This window comes from Babylonia areolata, chromosome 18, assembly GCF_041734735.1.
Source record: "Babylonia areolata isolate BAREFJ2019XMU chromosome 18, ASM4173473v1, whole genome shotgun sequence".
Lineage (NCBI taxonomy): Eukaryota > Metazoa > Mollusca > Gastropoda > Neogastropoda > Buccinidae > Babylonia > Babylonia areolata.
The window spans coordinates 29,056,273-29,074,651 of record NC_134893.1 but is presented as its reverse complement, the minus strand read 5'-3'; the positions used below and the strand labels follow the sequence as shown (position 1 = coordinate 29,074,651).

The window sequence follows — 18,379 nt, the reverse complement described above, 5'->3', positions numbered from 1 at the left end:
GTAACCCAACGCGCTAAGTCAGGCCTTGAGAAAAAAAATCATGTCACCTCAGTCGTTTCTTTCGGTGCTCTAAGATTGGTAAATGCAGGTAGGTCAGTCTGTCATTATATGGTTTATCTTTGATGCAGGCCAACAGCTTAGTGGCTATACGCTGGACATCCTCAACTTCAGCGCACAATGTCTTGTGATGGGGCTGCCATACCGAGTGTCCATATGCCAAAATCGGTCGCACAAGGCTTTCACTGACGCTGTACACTACAGCTGAATGAAAATATCTGGGCTTAGGAAATCGAACGTTCGTCAAATGATTCCCACCACTTGGTTAGCCTTTCTTATTGTTTTCCCGACGTGTTCAGTCTTTGAAACAGAGGTCCTTGTCGGCGAAGATGCCCAGGTCTGTTTCAGCTGCACTCTCTTGTAGCCGGACATTGAACTCTTCCCCATCCCTGGTCCCTTTCATATAGTACACTATATGACAATGAAATCCTGTGAACTTGATCCCGTATACCAGCCTCTGTCTCTTCCCAGTGTGTCTCACAGTTTCCGAGCCCCCACAATCACCAATATTGTCAACTCATCCCTTCTTACTGGAACATTTCCATCCACTTTCAAAACTTTAATCGTCCGGCCTCTTCTGAAGAAACCCAGCCTTGATGCAAATATTTTGAAATACTATCGACCATTTTCTAACCTTCGTTTCCTGTCCAAACTCCTTGAAAAATCTGTCATGAAGCACTGCCCAACAACTACCTTTGTTTCAACAATCTCTTTCACCCTTTTCAGTCTGCATATCGTGCTGACCGCCACATCGGGCCGAAACCACTCCCTTTCACATTCTCAACAATCTACTGCTAGTGTCCGACTCAGGAAAAATTTCCCTTCTCACTCTTCTCGACTTGTCAGCCGCCTTTGACACGATAGACCATTCAATCCTTCTTTCCCGTTTTCATTTTACATTTGGTATCAACGACACTGTTCTCAACTGGTTCAAATATTATCTCACTGATTGATTCCAGTTTGTCATCGTCGATAATTTCCAGTCTGAACCTGTCAAAATCAAACACGGAGTCCCACAGGGATCTGTTTTAGGCCCTGTTCTCTTCACACTGTACACTGCTCCTCTCGCTGGAATTATTAACCACCACAATGTTAGTCATCATTCCTATGCTGATGACACTCAACTTCAGAAGAGTGATACTCCTGAAAAATTGTCCTCGCTCTTGCAAGAAACATCCGAGTGCTTCCTGGACATTCAAAACTGGATTACTCTAAATAACTGAGTTACAATTGAACACAGACAAAACCGAAGCAATGATCATAGGAACTAAACAAAAACTCTCTTCCATCACAGCTGACAAAATCAAACTTGGCAGTACATCCATCCCTCTTTCCAGCTCAGTCAGGAATTTCGGCGCTATCCTTGACAACACACTGTCCATGCAAAAATCTGTCAGTCAGACATGTCAATCCTGCTACTGTCAATTGTGATGCATCAGTTCCATTCGGAAATATCTGTCCGCAGACGCAACATCTAGACTTGTCGTTTCTCTTATTCTCTCTCGCCTTGACTACTGTAACTCTCTATTGTCTGGTTTGCCTGCTTCATCCATTCAGCCGTTCCCTTCAGCGCGTACAAAACTCTGCTGCCCGACTCGTCCTCAGAAAGAAAAGATCTGAGCACATCACTCCTATTTTGCAACATCTCCATTGGCTCCCTGTCTCACACAGAATAAAGTATAAGATCAGCACTCTATGTTATAAAAGTATTCACAAATCTGCCCCTTCCTACCTTTGTGGCTGCCTTCACATCTATACTCCATCTCGCTCTCTACGATCGGCTTCGGATCCACTCTGTTTACGCATACCCAGATTCAAACACTCCACTGTTGGACACCGTTCTTTCTCTGTCTCTGGACCTTGCATTTGGAATGAACTTCCTCTTTCGCTTCGTCGGGTCTCCGCACTCAGCTCTTTCAAGTCTGGCCTTAAAACCCACCTCTTCACAAGATAGCCTCTCTCCCCTACCTCTTCCTTGTCTTCAGTTTCTTCAGTTTTAGAGTTATGCAGTGCATGTGAATGACTGGTGTGAAAGCGCTTAGATTTGTCTCTGCACAAGATTCAGTGGTATACAAGTAATATAATTATTAGTACACTGCCTCAGATTTCTTGGTCCCTACTTTCAGGATATGGTGTTTATCTGGATGGAAACGCAGAAGCCATTTGTCTGACCATTTCTAGTAGACTGTTAAGGTCATCCTGCAGTGCCTCTAGTTGCCTCAGTTGTGTCGCTACAATTATAGACCTTAGTGTCATCAGCAAACATCCGCACTGAACATCTACACACTGTTGGGAGGTCGTTTATAGTCAGCGCAAACATGGTTGACCCGAGTATCGATCCTTGTGGAATACCGCTTGTGACCCTTGCCTGTTGAGAAGTACATCCGTTGATCACTACACTCTGGGTTCTGTTTGTTAAGAAAGATTGGATCCAGCCAAGAACCTCTAAACAAGGCTAAAACCACTGGAAAAAACACATTCAATGAATGCACCACACTCCCAAATTAATAAAATAAGGTGAATAAAAATAGGAGCAAGTGGGCATGGGGAGACGGGGGAAGTGACTTCAGATAATAATATATGATTTTTGTAAACTCGAGAAAATTTAAGGCAAATTAAGATATTAAAAACCTGAGGCCCATATTATGATATAAAATAGTAAATATTTTTACCGTGACATCAGAGTGACAATACAAAGTATATAAATCATAAATCAACCTTCATGATAAACTGAAATTGGATCTGTCACTTTCTCACTGGGGGTGAGAGGGGGGGGAATGCATGGATTTGTACATCAGAGCCAGTAAAAACAACATATAGACTAAAACCTCCAAACATAAATTTGTGCTGAAACATATAAAAGGCATGCCGTAGTAATAAAACTACACAAAACTTTCCACTGTGACATGTTCCAACACACTCACACACACGCACGTGCGCACGCCGGGCGCCGCAGCATGTACATCAGTCACACACACACACACACACACATACACACTGCACACACACGTACACACACACACACACACACACACACACACACACACACGCACACACGCACACAGGCAAACATACAAAAATCAACAATTTGATATAAAGAAAAATAAAACAAAATAAAAATTCATCCTCATTACATGTTTATTGGGACTGAGTTAGCAACACGTACGTACGTCTCCCTGCATATAATCATATATAGAATGCCGTGTGGTGGGAAGCATGAGCGTACGCTACGGTTTTACTGAGTTTACCTCAACGATTGGAGTTTTTTGACCTCTTCACGTCACAATACGCACTTGTATGTATTCAATTCTATTTTTAGATCCATTCTTGACTGTCACCGCTGCCAGAGTGTGGGATGGTGGGCATGTGACACTGATCGACTTTGGGGACATCAGTTAAAGACGGTCTCTGGGGACAGTCAGTGGATGACAGCATCTAGCCAAAAGAAGTCCGTGTCTGACCGTGGATACATGCCGGCGCTGTTTTTGATAGTGCCAGAATGAGAAAAAACATACATGGACGTATCAACATCAACGTACACCCATAGTATAACTATGTTCACGCATCAAGTAAACCAGCTATGATCACACCCAATATCAACCCCAGTTATACACACCCATTCTTTTTTCTTTTTTTTTAATAAATAAATTTTGTTTTAATAAATAAATACAATAAAAATGATAATAAAGATAATACTCATAATAATTGATAATCCTAGTTCACACTGTACATACGTTAACACACACATACATCTATACATTCACTGTAAGATGATAAGATCTCTCTTTTTTTTCTCAACTTTCTTCACCTTCTCTCTTTCCCACACTTATGCACGCATGTGTGTGTGTGTGTGTTTAGACCAGTGCACTATCATGCTTATTCAAGCATGTGTGTGTGTGTGTGTGTGTGTGTGTGTGTGTGTGTTTTGCCTATATAAAAGCGTGCGCATGTAGAAATTGCTCCATTTTGCAAAATATTTCCAAATGTGAAAATATATATCCATGAGTAGAATGATTTTTTCTTGTTCGTTCCTTCATTTCTTACTTTTACACCTGTTCACTGAGATATTAGACAATAAAAGATAAAGAAAATGTGGGGTAAAGTGTATATGAGAGACGAAGGGTTGAGGGGGATTTGGGAATAAAAGCAGCTAGGTGACAGAGAGAGGGAGAGAGAGAGGGAGCCTGAGAGAGAGACCTTTTTAACATCTTTCCATTTTGCAGTATTTCTTTAACATCATTTTAAATGCACAATATGAAATTTAGACAGTGTAAGTGAATTTGCACCATTTTGCAATATTTCTTTCTTTAACATCATTTCAAATGCGCGATTTGAAATTTAGACAGTGTAAGTGAATGTGCAATATGTGATTTGCAATGTTTAAAAGACAGTATCCAAAAATATTTGTGAATGCTAGGGCAAAGTACATAGTTCATGGGTTGAACAATTCTTGTTCATACAAGTGACCTTTTGACAGCTCAATTTGCTTATTTGGCAATTAGTCTATCCGATCAATTCTCCCTCCATGCACTTGACATTTATCTTTAAATGCAGTATTTCAAAGGCAATTTGTGTCAAACTGCAGTATTGTAAAGGCCTCTTAACTGAAGCTATACAGATTTCCTACTGGTCTGATCAAGCTCTGTTGTCAAAACATTTCAAGGACACAGAACTTAAAAAAAAAGAAAGAAAAAAAAAGTGTACGAAATGGCACCAGTAAAGGGTGACTCAGTTTTGTGTGCAACAGTTGTATTTGTTCTTTGTGTTTGACAGTTGAGAGAGCTGGTTTTTATTTATCTTATTTCATTGCTTTCCAAACGAAATGTGGTGGACTTTAACAACCCACTGGCTGGTGCCCATAAAGGTCAGGTTATTCAGGGCTGTTGCCTTGGCTTGAAGAGGGTAATGTGTTTTGAGGGGCTGAGTCCTGGGTTTTGTGAGTGTGGTGCATTCATTGAATGTGCTTCAGTCTTGGGTGATGTGCAGTGATGCCCAAGGATGAGTGAATGACCACCACCACCACAGTACCCTATGTATTGTAACATTGTTGCTATCAAATCCCTTTGTATGGTAGATCAAACATCTCCACCTTTTAAATCAAGTGTTACATTCAGGGTATTTTTTGTTTTATTTTCCTCTAGATCAAACATCTCCACCTTTTAAATCAAGTGTTACATTCAGGGTATTTTTTGTTTTATTTTCCTCTCTTACATTTGAAGATATATTCAAATGATCTATCTTTTAAATTGCAGTTCCTTTTTTCACAAATATGTATGTCATGTTTTTTTTCACCTTTATGTTACGTTTATTATATGCCCTTTCTTATCCTATTCATATATTCAAGATTTTATGTTGACTGTGTATGTGTAATGAAAATTGGAAATTAAAAAAAGTTTTTTTTAAGTGTTATATTCTACATCATCAACAGGATCTTAATTGTTATATGGCATCTCCTGACAAGGGTGATAATTCAACAATTGTGATCCAAGCTGTTGACAGGGGCAATAATTCACGGTCAAGAGGATGTTAGAATGGTAAAGTCTTCTGTTAATTGTTTATTGTTACTTACAGTCCAACAGACCACATAGGGCCATATCAGGGCAGCCAAACCTTACAAATGTTCAACCAAGTCAACACAAAACTATCACATCAAAAAACAAAACAAAAAAGTCACATCTAAAAAAATAAAACAAAAATTTTAAAAATGACCATGACAAACCAAAGAAACACAGTTCATGACACATTATCTTAACCATTTAACTCCTTGAGGCAAATAAGTGCTGGGGACATCAGTTCTGCTTAATTCATCATCCAAAGATTTTTCTAAATCATAAAAGAGGATTATAAAATTTAAAAAAAAAAACACCTTCAAAACCAAACAAAATATACATGAAAAGGTCATGTTGGCAAATGACACTGCAGAATGGACAGCTAGTGGCCATCCCAATGTTTACAATTTCACTTATTAGTCACCAGAGCAAAACAGCACAAATAGTACCTCATAGGCTGCGGACAGGAGAAAAAACGTGTCCAGGTTTCCTTGAAAAAAACCAAAAGACGGGGTGGGAGGATGGACTGGGAAGGCAGAAAAATGAGACAACAGTGAAGGAGGAAAAAAGGAAGAAATGAAGAAAGCAACAGAAAATAGGAAATTTCTAGCACGGAACTTCCAAAAGGCAGGGACGTTATTTATACTGAAAGACCCCCAGCATCCTACGAGGGTGAAGCCTGATTAGAGTGGTATGTTATAATAATAATAATGTACATTTTAAAAGCGCCCTTTCTAAGAGCTCAGGGCACTTTACAAGAAAGAAAAAGTTGCAGATTACAAGAACCTTTCATGACCACTCTTTCTCTCTCCCCCATCTTCCCTGCATTCTCTCATTTATCATACATGTAAAGTGAGTTGGCAGGCACTGTGTGGTGTTGGAGAAGTAGGAGACCGAGGGTGCTTATATACAGGTTTTGAAAAGATGAGTTGTCAATGCAAAGCAAAAGGCAAAGACAGATTCAGATGCATGGGTATGATATGGAAAGTTATTCCAGATAAGAGGAGCAGCAAAGAAGAGCATTCACCATAACTTCTTGTGTTAACACAAGGAATTTTCTGGTTACAGTCAGAGAAAGAGCAGAGAGTTCTTGATGGAATGTGAGCACAGATAAGGTCAGAAAGACAGTTTGGTCCAGTAAAGTGGAAAGCAGAAAAATGCAACTTTGTATTCATCTCTCACCTCAACAAGGAGCAAGTGCAGGCTAAGGAGGTGAGGAGAAATGTGATCAGTATTTGAGACTCTGAAAGTCAGGCAGGAAGAAAGGAAATTTTCTTCCTAAAATTACGTTTAAATAATATACTTACCGTGACCCACTAGTGCAGACTCCGATAGGGGTCTGATTACTGTCTTGTGCAAACTACTACCCGCCAATGCGGAGAAAACAAAAGTAGCTACAGCCGATAACCTCCCGAAGTAGGTTACCTCCCCTGTGTATCCCAGACTAGTGCCCTCTTTTTACAGCAGCCATAGAGTTTTTTAATTCGCTGAAGAAGATTATGGGGACAGCCTTTGAGAAGACAATTACAGCAGTCGATTCATCAGGAAAGCAGAAATGAGAGCTTTTGTAGTTTCAACAAGGTACTGACGAACAGAGTTGATCCATCAAAGTTCATAACTGAGATGCATAATTCATACATGCATCATTTAATGTCATCAACCACTGTGATTTAGATGAAACAAGTCTGCCCTATGTGATGTGCAATCATCAAGTCTTGTTGGTGATTCAGCAGCATGACCCATCCCACACCTCTGGCAACAGGTATAATTGCTGGAAACTGGAAGGTTGTCATGTCTTCCTCTGAGACCAATATTTTTGGAAAGCAGCATTAAAAGTGACATGCTGTACTCTGCTGACAATTTAACATGCAGCAACACCATAATGAGCTTGCGGTCTTGTATGCGACTGGCCAACACACAAGTGTTCAACATGCCTGACAATAACTCTAGTGTTTGACATGTGAACAAGTTTGCAAAATTATTTATCAACCAAATGTCAAAAATACATTCCCACATTTGTGCATTATAATTTTTTTTTACATGTTCATATTTCTCTTCATGCATCACATTCACATACATGCAAACACACACACACACCTACAAAACAAAGAGTTCCATTTAAATGCTTTATTTGTAACACCCATTAAAGCAATAAGACAGATGGAGGAGTGAGAACAACAACACTGTATGCAAAAGCACTGAGAAACACTGAATTAAAAAAAACAACAACAGAAAGGCAAAGATAAAAAATCTGATGAGATTTGGTTTCACAAACTTATCAAAATTCATCACAGATCAGCAGGTATCTTTTGTTACAACAGTCTTAAACAGACTGGTGACTGGACGGTTGAGCCACAGAAAAGCCATTTCAGCCAAAGGACGGATAATATAATAAATCGTAAAAGGCCATATATGTCTTCTTTTAAACAACAAAATGGACCAAAGGGAAAAAGTTATCCAAACATGAATGACATAAAAAGTTGAAAAAACTTCACTTCCATCCACTGTCACACTTAAATGGGTATACTAATGCACTCCGAAATAAACAACAACACATCAATGGGACCTTTTTTTTTCTTTTTTCAATTCTGTTTTATACTGCAGAATTCATGTCTGCAGTACCATGCAATTTTCAACTGTTGTGGCCTGTTTTCAAATACAGACCAGACAACAATTAAAAAAAGAAGCTTTGTTGAAAATGTCAATATTTTTCTTAATCATCTCCAAAAATATGCTGTTATTTGTCAGAGCTTGTTGGACAAAAATAATACAAGGAGTTCAGAGCTGGATGTAAAAGCAATACAGAGTTAAAAGTGAAAAACAAACTCAATAAGCAACCATAGAGAACAAAGAACTGAAAAGTCTGCAATGAAGAAAAAAAAAGAAAGAAAAAAAAGAAAAAAAGAAAAAAAAAAAGTGGGTTTGCCGTAAATCTGTCATGAATTTACAGAAAGACAGACATAACATGTTTGGTCCAATGCTAAGATTACACCAAGCTATCAAAAGACTGAAATAGTTTTTCAAAGACACCAATACAGAAGGGGAAAGACCATTTCATTTCAAACACAAGGCACCAAGAAAATAAATACAACAACAAGAGACACAGCAGTTGAAGCTCAAATGACTCAAATTCAATATCTTTTCCCCTTTTTTTCAAAATCAACCTGGTTACACGGCATGATGAAATAACAGCATTCTGTGATCATCACTTAGGGCACAAAGACTGAAGACACGATGTCCCAGGCTGAAAATAAACGCTAGGTTCAAAAAGGGAACATCACCCCTCTGAACCCTTCAGTGCCAAACCTTTTATGCTCAGTCACCACTATTTGCTGAGGTATCTTTTGGCCACAGATGATAATAATTTCTTTTCTTAATTCTAGCATGCAAACTACTAAAAGAAAGTATACACAGCTTATGCTTTTCTGAAAGGAAAATGAACAAGATCCACTTATGACAATTTCGAATAAATTTAATGATTTTGTGACTAGAAAATCCTTACAATAACATGGACAGAAATTACCGTCCTTGGGCCATTTTGGTACAATGCAAGGGAACAGATATTTCCATCATAGGGCAATCACTTAAGTCTTTACACTTAATGCCCATTATTTTCTTTCTTTAATCCTTTATCATGTGATATAAGATGTGAATCACACTAGAACTTAATCACACTGTAAGTCTGACTTGGACTGAGATAAAACATCGAAGAAACAAAATAAAGTATCAAAAACATTATCCCCTAACCTCATCAAGATAATGTCTTATCTAATGCTTCACCTTCCCCTTCCTACTCCTTTAGAAAAAAACGGTGGTTCTTCCCTTTTATTTCTTATCATCATCGTAACTGTGACAGGCATGACTAAAGAGGAAAGTTATACATCACATACCAAAGAAAATTTCAAACCTATGCTTCCTGTTCTAACTGGCTACACATCATTAGTGATCATTTCAGACTCTTCTTGATGGGTTTAAAAAAAAAAAAAAAGTCATCTTATCAAACATGAACATCAATCACAGGGCATGGGACAGTATTCAAAGTCAAAAATCACAATACACAATACTGCAGGGTACAGTTAGCAATCAGCACGAAGAGGGATGACTAGCAACAAATGGATGACACTGACCAATGGAACCATGCAGATAAATTGCACAGATTGTACAAAACTCGAAGTGGCCCATGAAAAGCAGTACACACATTCCAGAACAAGGAACGTGTTCCACAAGATAGGTAGATAAACATTCTGGAGACACACTCCGTAGAAAGGAGCATCAGAAATATATAACATGTATAGACTCCTCCAGTTTTCCAACGAGGTGAAGTGCTGTTTATTTTTGTGACTCATCATGCAAAAATTTGATTGGATAAGGAATGGGTAAAATGTACCATAGAAAACTGAGCATGTCTGCCTTCAACCTTTCTCTTTTATCAAATTAGTTTGCAGCAGACAGTAACAAGACCCCAACACGCGGATCCAAAGCATGTGTGAAGCCATATCATTTTTATTTTTATGGGCAAACTGTCACACTATACAGACATTCACATCTTTTTTATTAAAATAAAAAGAAGTCTTTAAAAAAGAAACAGCCTTGTCAAGTACATTTTACCCTGTGGACCACGAAACCGGTTTGGGAACAAACTGACGCCCTGATTTCCTCATGCATGGACACTCACCATGAGTGTCATCACTAAAGACAACATGCCGTCAACAACGAGGTAGCCTTATCTGTTTTCTCCGCTTTTCTAGAGGCCAACAACAACAGTCTGCCAGAACTGTTGAACCAATCAATTCTGTTTATAAAATCCAAGTGGATGAAAACACAGGAAAATAAACAAAACAAAAACAAAAGATTTTTCATGCTCATGCTTAACAGGAAAAATAAAGTAATTTCTCTCTTATTCTTTCTTGCCCAATGCAATCTCATCAACAACAATCATCTCCATTTCAATTGTCTTTTCAAACTGCTGTGAAGTAGAGGGTAGAATTTTCAAAAGGAAAAGGTATTGTGAAAAAGTCAGGTGTATGACCATGTGTGTACATGTGCATGTGTGCATGCATGTGTGTGGGCAAGGGCAATGCACCAAAGTGACAAACCTCATAAAAGGAAACCACAAGTCTTATGCAACTGTAACAATGACTTTGACAAGCAATGTTCATGTGCAGTGAAAGAGAGTGAAAAAGAGAGAGAAAACAAAGTGAAAAAGAGAATGATTTCCTGTCTCAATCATGTCCAAAATTAAAACATAAAAAAGACAAAACTGTTTTACTAAGCTTGTCCATAATGTGCCATGAAATGATGAGTTGACAACTATCTATATACCCAAACAAAAATTGTGAAAGGACATATTTTTGTACAGAGCAGTTTCTTTGCATCTGACAATCTTGAGACAGTTATAAAAACAGCAAACAATACATCATTTCTCATTATTCTGCAAGGCACACAGTAGTAAAGTGTAAAAGCAACAACCACATTTCTGAGCAAATGGTATTTTAGTACCATGGGTTGACTGATTAATTCACTGGCAAAATAATGCTAAGTTTTCAGTTAATAATGCTCAGTTTTAAGTCGAGTATTTTACTGATTCAATCATATTTTCACTGCATATTCTGCAAGGCACATACTGATAAACTTTGTTGAAGCAGCCAAAAAATTCTAGGCTAGGTTTATATCTTCTGAAGGACTCAACTGCAAAATAATTCTTCAAACTGGTGAATTTTTGCCAAAAGAACTTTCCTTCAGACCAGTGCTGCCGAACCAAGTTTCTTTCAAAGGTCAGAGGGAAAACTGCTAACTGCACAACAGTTTTCCTAGTTATTCCATGATATAAATGGATCACTTTATTGAGCTTATTGTTACCTTTCAAAAGCTCATACAGATTCAATGGTCATTCTCTGCTTGAGAACCATTTGGTTTAATTTTCCACACTATCACAAAAACAAATTTGGTCCTTTGTCTCTGTCACAACAAATATGAATTGTGTGTGTGTGTGTGAGAGAGAGAGAGAGTGAGCGCACACGTGCTGCATGCATGAATAGGGTGGTGTTCCTGTGTGGTTTGTGTCTGACCGATGAGCGTATATCTTGTTGTCGTAAAGCACTTTGAGATGTTTAAAAACCTACATAAATGTACTAGTATTATCATAAATGACCCAATGCTAAATTAACAAGGGAATTATTTGTTGCTGTTGTTGCTTAAATAATATCAAGCCAATACAGAAAGCCTATAAAGAAATCTGCAAAACAGCAGTTCAAAGGAACTGGTCTGCTCCTTGAAGCATGTCCCACAATCACAACATTGTGTATTCTCAGAGTCACATGTGGAGAGGGTGCTTCAGTTAGTCATAGTTTGCAGGTCAAAGTGAACTTTCATTTACTAAAATGAGGCTTATCAAGAAAATTAAATTAGTCATTTTCAATGAACTATGGACAGAGCATCCACGAAAAAAAAAGGAAGAAAAAATCCCCTAGAATTCATTAAAACATGAATTCCACTAGGTTGATTTGATGTTGTTTTTTAACAACCTGACACATCCCTGTATATTATCAACATAATATTTCAACATGCCATGCTGATGTTTCTTTTCTGCAAGTTTGAGTTTGTTCTCTTCACTCACTGTCCATGACATATTCATGGTTTATTCATAAATAAATTAAAAATTTTTTAATCTGATCAAACAAGTTAGTACTGGTCTTCCAAACATCTGTTTTTTTTTGGGGGGGATGTTTGCAAACATTAATGAGTATAATAAATATGACAGAAACAAATTAGTTACCACTCCAGTCTTGTTCAATCTGTCAATTTTCAATTAATCAAAAATAACACACAAAACATTGCTGCTACACGACAAAAAATATATGCTGAAGTAGAGACACAACACCATCAAAAATCAGTTTTTAACATCAACATTTTTTTTTTTTTATGTGTGAAAAGCAGTATAATATGAATAAAAACAGTACATATATCCTTTCAGATCTGTGTGGTTTATAATCAGTGTGGGCATTTACAAACATGATCAGGTCTTTGACTTGAATCTGTATCAAGTCAGTCATACCAGATATGTGATGATTATACATGCACTTGGTTTCTGTAAGGGCAACTGAATCTTTCTTCACAACATTTTTCCATACCTGATTTTGCTGTAATGGTTCAATAAATTTTATCTATAACATGCTAGGAAATGCTAAGTCACTAAGGGAGAGAAACGTATGAACTTCTATGTGTGCATGCATGTACACATGCATGCGTGCATGTGTGCGTGTGTGAGTGTGTGTGTATATGTGTGTGTGTGTACAAGTAGAACCTCATCATGTCTGTTTTCATGTGAAACTCAAAGGACTGGGAGCTAAGTAATGCCCTTCTTGTCTAGAATGTAAATAAGTGTTTATTTATTCCTTCATTTTTCAATCACGTATTTACTCATTTATCTTTACAAGCTTAAAAATGGGGGAATAGTAAAAAGACACAATGTATGAGGAGACCACAACAGATACACTCTAACATGTCCAAAAAAATCCAAAAAAAACCTGACAGTAGTGCATTTGGTTGCAAACACTCAAGATCGACTTAGGAGCTGAAGAGACACACAAAGTAACCAGTCTGGAATGTTTCCACAAAGTGGGCAAGGCAGATCCAGAGAGACTGCTGCTGCTGTTGATGCTGCAGAAGTACTCTTCACAGCGGACTTGTCAGCAGATCATCCAGGTCTGACAGGACATCATCCTTGTCCTGAAAACAAGAAGACATACATGCAAGGCACTCACAACTCATCAGGTCTGTGACCGCTGTAAGCAAGATTGTTCTCGTCAATTCTTGTATTTGACGTGAGAAAAGTGTTGAGGTGTGTGAATTTATTTCCTGTTCAAAAGATTTGATGATTTGTCACTTTTTGTTCTGTTTCACTGAAAGATCCCTCCCCCCTCTCCCCACTGAACATCCCTCCCCCCCATCTACCCATCTTCCTGAAAAGGAAGACATCTAATAAAAACATATAAATAAAAGAATAAATAAATCAAAATGTTTTTCAAACTGTCAAATAATTCAAAAGCACTTTCTCTGTGTGTCACTGCCAATGTACTGTGGTTTTCATCAACAGAGAGTAACAAGAACTTCACTTATGGCAAATAGAAATGTGAACAGTATCTCTTTGACTGTTTGCCACCATATGTGTGTGTGTGTGTGTGTGTGTGTGTGTGTGTATTTGTAAGCTGAAACAATAACAAAAATTATTATATACTTACGAAGTGCTTCATCCGTAAACAATCCATGCTTATTCAAAGCATCAATACAAACAACAATATACAAATATGCAAACAAAATTACACACTACCACAGGGATCCCCTTGCATGCACACACACACACACACACACACACACACACACACACACACACACACACACACATGCACACACAGAGATTAAAATACAATAACAGTGAAAATTTCTAATTTATTTTTAAAAAATGATCAAGAGGCACAGTGACAGAGAGAGACAGAGAGAGACTGAGAGTGAGGGTCACACACACACATACACTCACACAGAAAAGGACAGATGAGAAGAGTGAACAATACCTGAAATGAAAACTGTGAAGAAACAAACCAACAAACGATCAGACAATAAAAATAGGCAGCATTCCCCAGAAAGAAAACACAAAAACCAGAACGACAAGGGTCAACAGGCACCCAGTAACAGTAACCCAACACCCTGCACACGTGATGTGTTTTTCGACCAAAGATCCCAGTCTTCATCAGCAATCCTGTTGCTGCTGCTTGACAGGCATTTCAGCGCTTCATAGAGATCATTGACGGACATTTAATTGTTGGTTTGTCTATTGCGGCTGTTGTTTCAAGTCTGGTTGCTCTTTGCTGTTGCTGCAAATCCTACCACACAGCATATATATGTGAGCTGCAATTAGTCTGATCAAGGCTGGGAGTAAACTAAGGGCAAAACAAATTCCAACCCCCCTGAGTGAAAGTTGACTGCAATATGTCTGACATCAAATGAAACAAAAACTCCAAACAAGTGGAAAGCTATACCTCCCTCTTCAGCTTTTACATTTCATACAGTTTTGTGTATTTTCTCTTCCACCATCTTTACTTTCTTGTGATGTCAACAACAACAATAAAAAGAAATGTGTTCATTCCAAGTCAAGTGAAGCAATATGTAAAACTGTGACCACTTTGACTCCTACAGATCGATGTGGCTTGATCCAAGTATACTGACAGGTATGATATAAACTGTACATTTCGTTACTATTCATAAGAATAAGTCATCTGCTGTAGTGCAGGGCTTTAAAAAAAATATTTTAAAGTAATATGCTGTAAAAAGCACTGGGCTTCACTCTCTTCTTCATCAGAATTATCTTCTGAATCACTGGACAAGTTTTCTTCATCAATGTCTGCATCAATCATAATTTCCTCGAACATTAAAAACAATTTTAAGTCCAAAAATAAAGGTGTCCACATTTTGAAGAAGACTGGTTTCAATTCTTGGGAGGAAAAAACAATTTCGTGAGAACTGTATAACTCTTCAAGTTGGAAAAGGAAAGAAAAATCACATTTATGAACATTTCATGAAGCCTATTAACATCAGTCAGAGGTTCTCCCCCTTCGAACATAGGCACAAATGTTTGATAAAATATCTCCATTAATCAGATGGTGATAGGCTCCGAAAGCTCTGTCAATTCAAAGGACAAGAGAGTCAAGCGGTTGAGAAGAAGAACAATTACAATGTACATTGAGGCTTTGTATGAATGCATGTGTGCGCACATGTACATGTGGATGTGTGCACGTCTTTTAAATGCAATGTCATGTCTGTTAAATAATATGAGTATATGATTTTTTTTTTGTTCAAAGCACACTCACATGCATGCATATACATGACTGCAGGTGACAATGTGATCAAAGTCTGTGTAAGTTTGCTTAGTTTCCTCTAACCACACAGTGCTCCACTGAACAAGCAAACACCTCCCCCCCCCTCCTCACCTCCCCTCATGGGGGTGGCATGAATGGGGTAGAGGATGGATTATTGTGCAGAAAACTGCAAATCACAAATAACAAAAAAGAAAAGAAAAAAGTGTAAGTGTATGAGCGTGCGTGTACATGTGTAAGTGTGACAAACCTCATAAAAGGAAATCACAAGTCGTATGAGACTGTTACAATAACTTTGACCAGAAATGTTCGTGTGACAACACCTTTGTTATCCACTGAAATATGCATGAAGTATACAATATCTTTTATCATGTTTGTACACATTTTGTACGCAAAAAAAAAAAGTCTGTGAAAAAAAAAGGGTTCAAGTGACAGTGATTATCATGTTATGACAAGCAACAATGACAGTCTATGCTAAACAATGAAAGCTGTGGTCACAACATGAAGAAATGGAAACTGACAACCGTTTCCCCCCCCCCCTTTCTCCCCCCTCCCCACATGCTTATGTATAACACCCTGACAATGTGGGACTCAAATCTGGACCTTTATTTTACTATAAAAGTGGATTTTACTACATAATAGTACCAGGAACATACCTTTTGTAGCAGTGGGTTCTTTTATGTACCACTATGTGCGTGCTGCACAAGGGCCCTTGGTTTATAGTCTTGTCATAATGACAACCAGACCACCACTCAAGGTCAAGTGGAGAGAGAAATAAGTTCAGGCAAGCATGGGATTGACCCCGCGCTCTCATTTCTCTTGCTTCCTAGGTGGACACATTACCACTAGACCACCACTCCACATGTGGCATGTTTGTGTGTAGACCGTATGTGTGTGCATGTGCATGCATGTGTACATGCACCTGCATTTGTGTCAGCCTTTATGTGTGTGTGTGTGTGTGTATCACATGTAAAGGACTGCAGTCATCATAATCTTCACTGCAATATTGTATTAATTATTACATCTTCTTCTTTAAACATTAAATCAAAGTAATCTCAAAGCTGACAGTTAAAAAAATTGAGTGAGTGTTATGTATATTGTTAAATAAAAAGTCAAATCAAGTGTATCAACAGCATACATTTCAAACAAAACACGCACATAAGGAAAATTACATGCAACTACTTAAAAAACAAAACCTACAAGAAATGTAAAGCAAGCAAGCATGCCAGCACAAAGGCGATTGCAAAAAATGACGAGTGAGAAGTACCTTATGCATAAACTTTACCTCTAAGCCTCTGAAGACTGAAAAAAAATGGACACAAGCAAAGAAACAATGTCATTTTTGTTTAAGTCAATGTAATTAACTGATTCAACAATCAAAATTATATATACTCATTCAAACATGGAATCCTGTTTTTTAACCGAGACAGATAATCATAAACAAAGATATTAACTGAAGAGATGTTGAAAACATGTAAAGATGTAAAATAAATGAACGCATTAATAATGATGATAATAATAATAGCATTAGTAATAATAATAATAATAATAATAATAATAATAATGATAATAACAATTAAAAGGTCCAGAAAAAAAATATATCAAAATTTCAGTCTTCAAGCAGAAAAAACTTTAACAAAGTATAATAATAATTCTTCAAGTCATGAAATGTGAGTAATTTTGATAAAAAGTCATCAGATATGAGTAACTCTCAAAGAAATAAGAAAATTTCACATAATTTTTTCAGATACTGGTACTTTTGATCAGAAAGTCATGATATCAATACAGTTACTGAGGAAAAAAACATCATCAGATATCAGTAACACTGGCAGGAAGTCATCAGATATCAGTAACTGTGACAGAAAGTCTGATATCAGTAATTTTGATTGAGTGATACCATGCAGCAGAAACCATGATAGAAAGTCATCAGATATCAAATTCTGACAGCAAGTTAACAGACATCAATAATTGTGAAATAAAGTCATCAGTTATCAGTTACAGTGATACAAAGTTCTCACTTATCAGCAACTAGTTGTCCAATAAAAGTCATCAGATATCTGTGCATGTTTTGCAAGTGAAATTCCTTCTCATCTGAGCTGAGCAAAAAGGCATCCATCGATTTAGTTAACTAGTTTTAAACACCGAAAGAAGACTAAATGTGACAGCAAAGAGGAGGGAAGGGTCCACAGCAGAGGGTCACTCACCTCAATGTCGTTTCCAATGCGTGTGCGGATGTTGCTGTCAGAGGGCGAGGCCCCGCGGGCGCTCTGTGGCACCGAGGTCTCTGAGTCCCACCTCTCCAGCTCCTCTCTCACCAGCTTCTCCATCTGCTCCCTCTTCATCTCATCACTCGTCCCATCCGACTGTGTGTAAATAACGCACACCACACCCCTCCCTCTCTTTACTACTCAGGGCAGAACTAAAGAAATCTAGCTGAAACTTTTTAAAATACAGAAGGCATGAAAAATCTAGCTGAAAACTGCCTTTTTTTCAAATCTCTACCAAAAGCATACGATTTCAAGCAGATGGTTAAAAATCTCCTGAACCATTAGAAATCCTGCTGAAGATTAAATAAAAAATCTACTGAAGGCATAGGAAATTCAGCAGACACCTGAAAGCATTAGAAATAAAGCTGAACCTTAAAAAGAAAAATAATTTAATAATACACAGTTTCAGTTTCAAGGTGTCAGAGCATGTGGTCAGATCCAAATATACTACTTGCAATACACAAAAATAAATTGTTTAATTAAAAAAATGTGAATTGATGGCATAAGAAATCCAGCTGAAGCTTAAAAAAAAGAACAGAATTTAAGCACCCAAAGCATGAGTAATTTGCAAAGAGTTACCTTGTTGAAACTGTAGAATTTACTTTTCTCTTTAGCTTTCAGTCTCATTACATGACGT

At 37.7% G+C, this 18,379-nt stretch overlaps 1 protein-coding gene across 3 annotated transcripts in view; it reads right to left on the bottom strand.

Annotated features, from left to right (window-relative positions):
* Positions 1–7,718: 7,718 nt before the first annotated feature.
* Positions 7,719–18,379, bottom strand: part of LOC143292625 (polycystin-2-like) — a 28,055-nt gene continuing 17,394 nt past the window's right edge. Inside the window, exons 13-15 of one of the 3 annotated variants that reach the window (XM_076603091.1) lie at positions 17,680–17,838; positions 16,743–16,777; positions 7,719–13,334 (exon numbers count right to left, since the gene is read on the bottom strand). In XM_076603091.1, the coding sequence (XP_076459206.1) occupies positions 16,763–16,777; positions 17,680–17,838 (174 nt within the window). In that variant the 3' untranslated portion in view covers positions 7,719–13,334; positions 16,743–16,762. The remainder of the gene's footprint in view (positions 13,335–16,742; positions 16,778–17,679; positions 17,839–18,379) is intronic. The other 2 variants (XM_076603090.1, XM_076603092.1) reach the window with 2 other exon arrangements.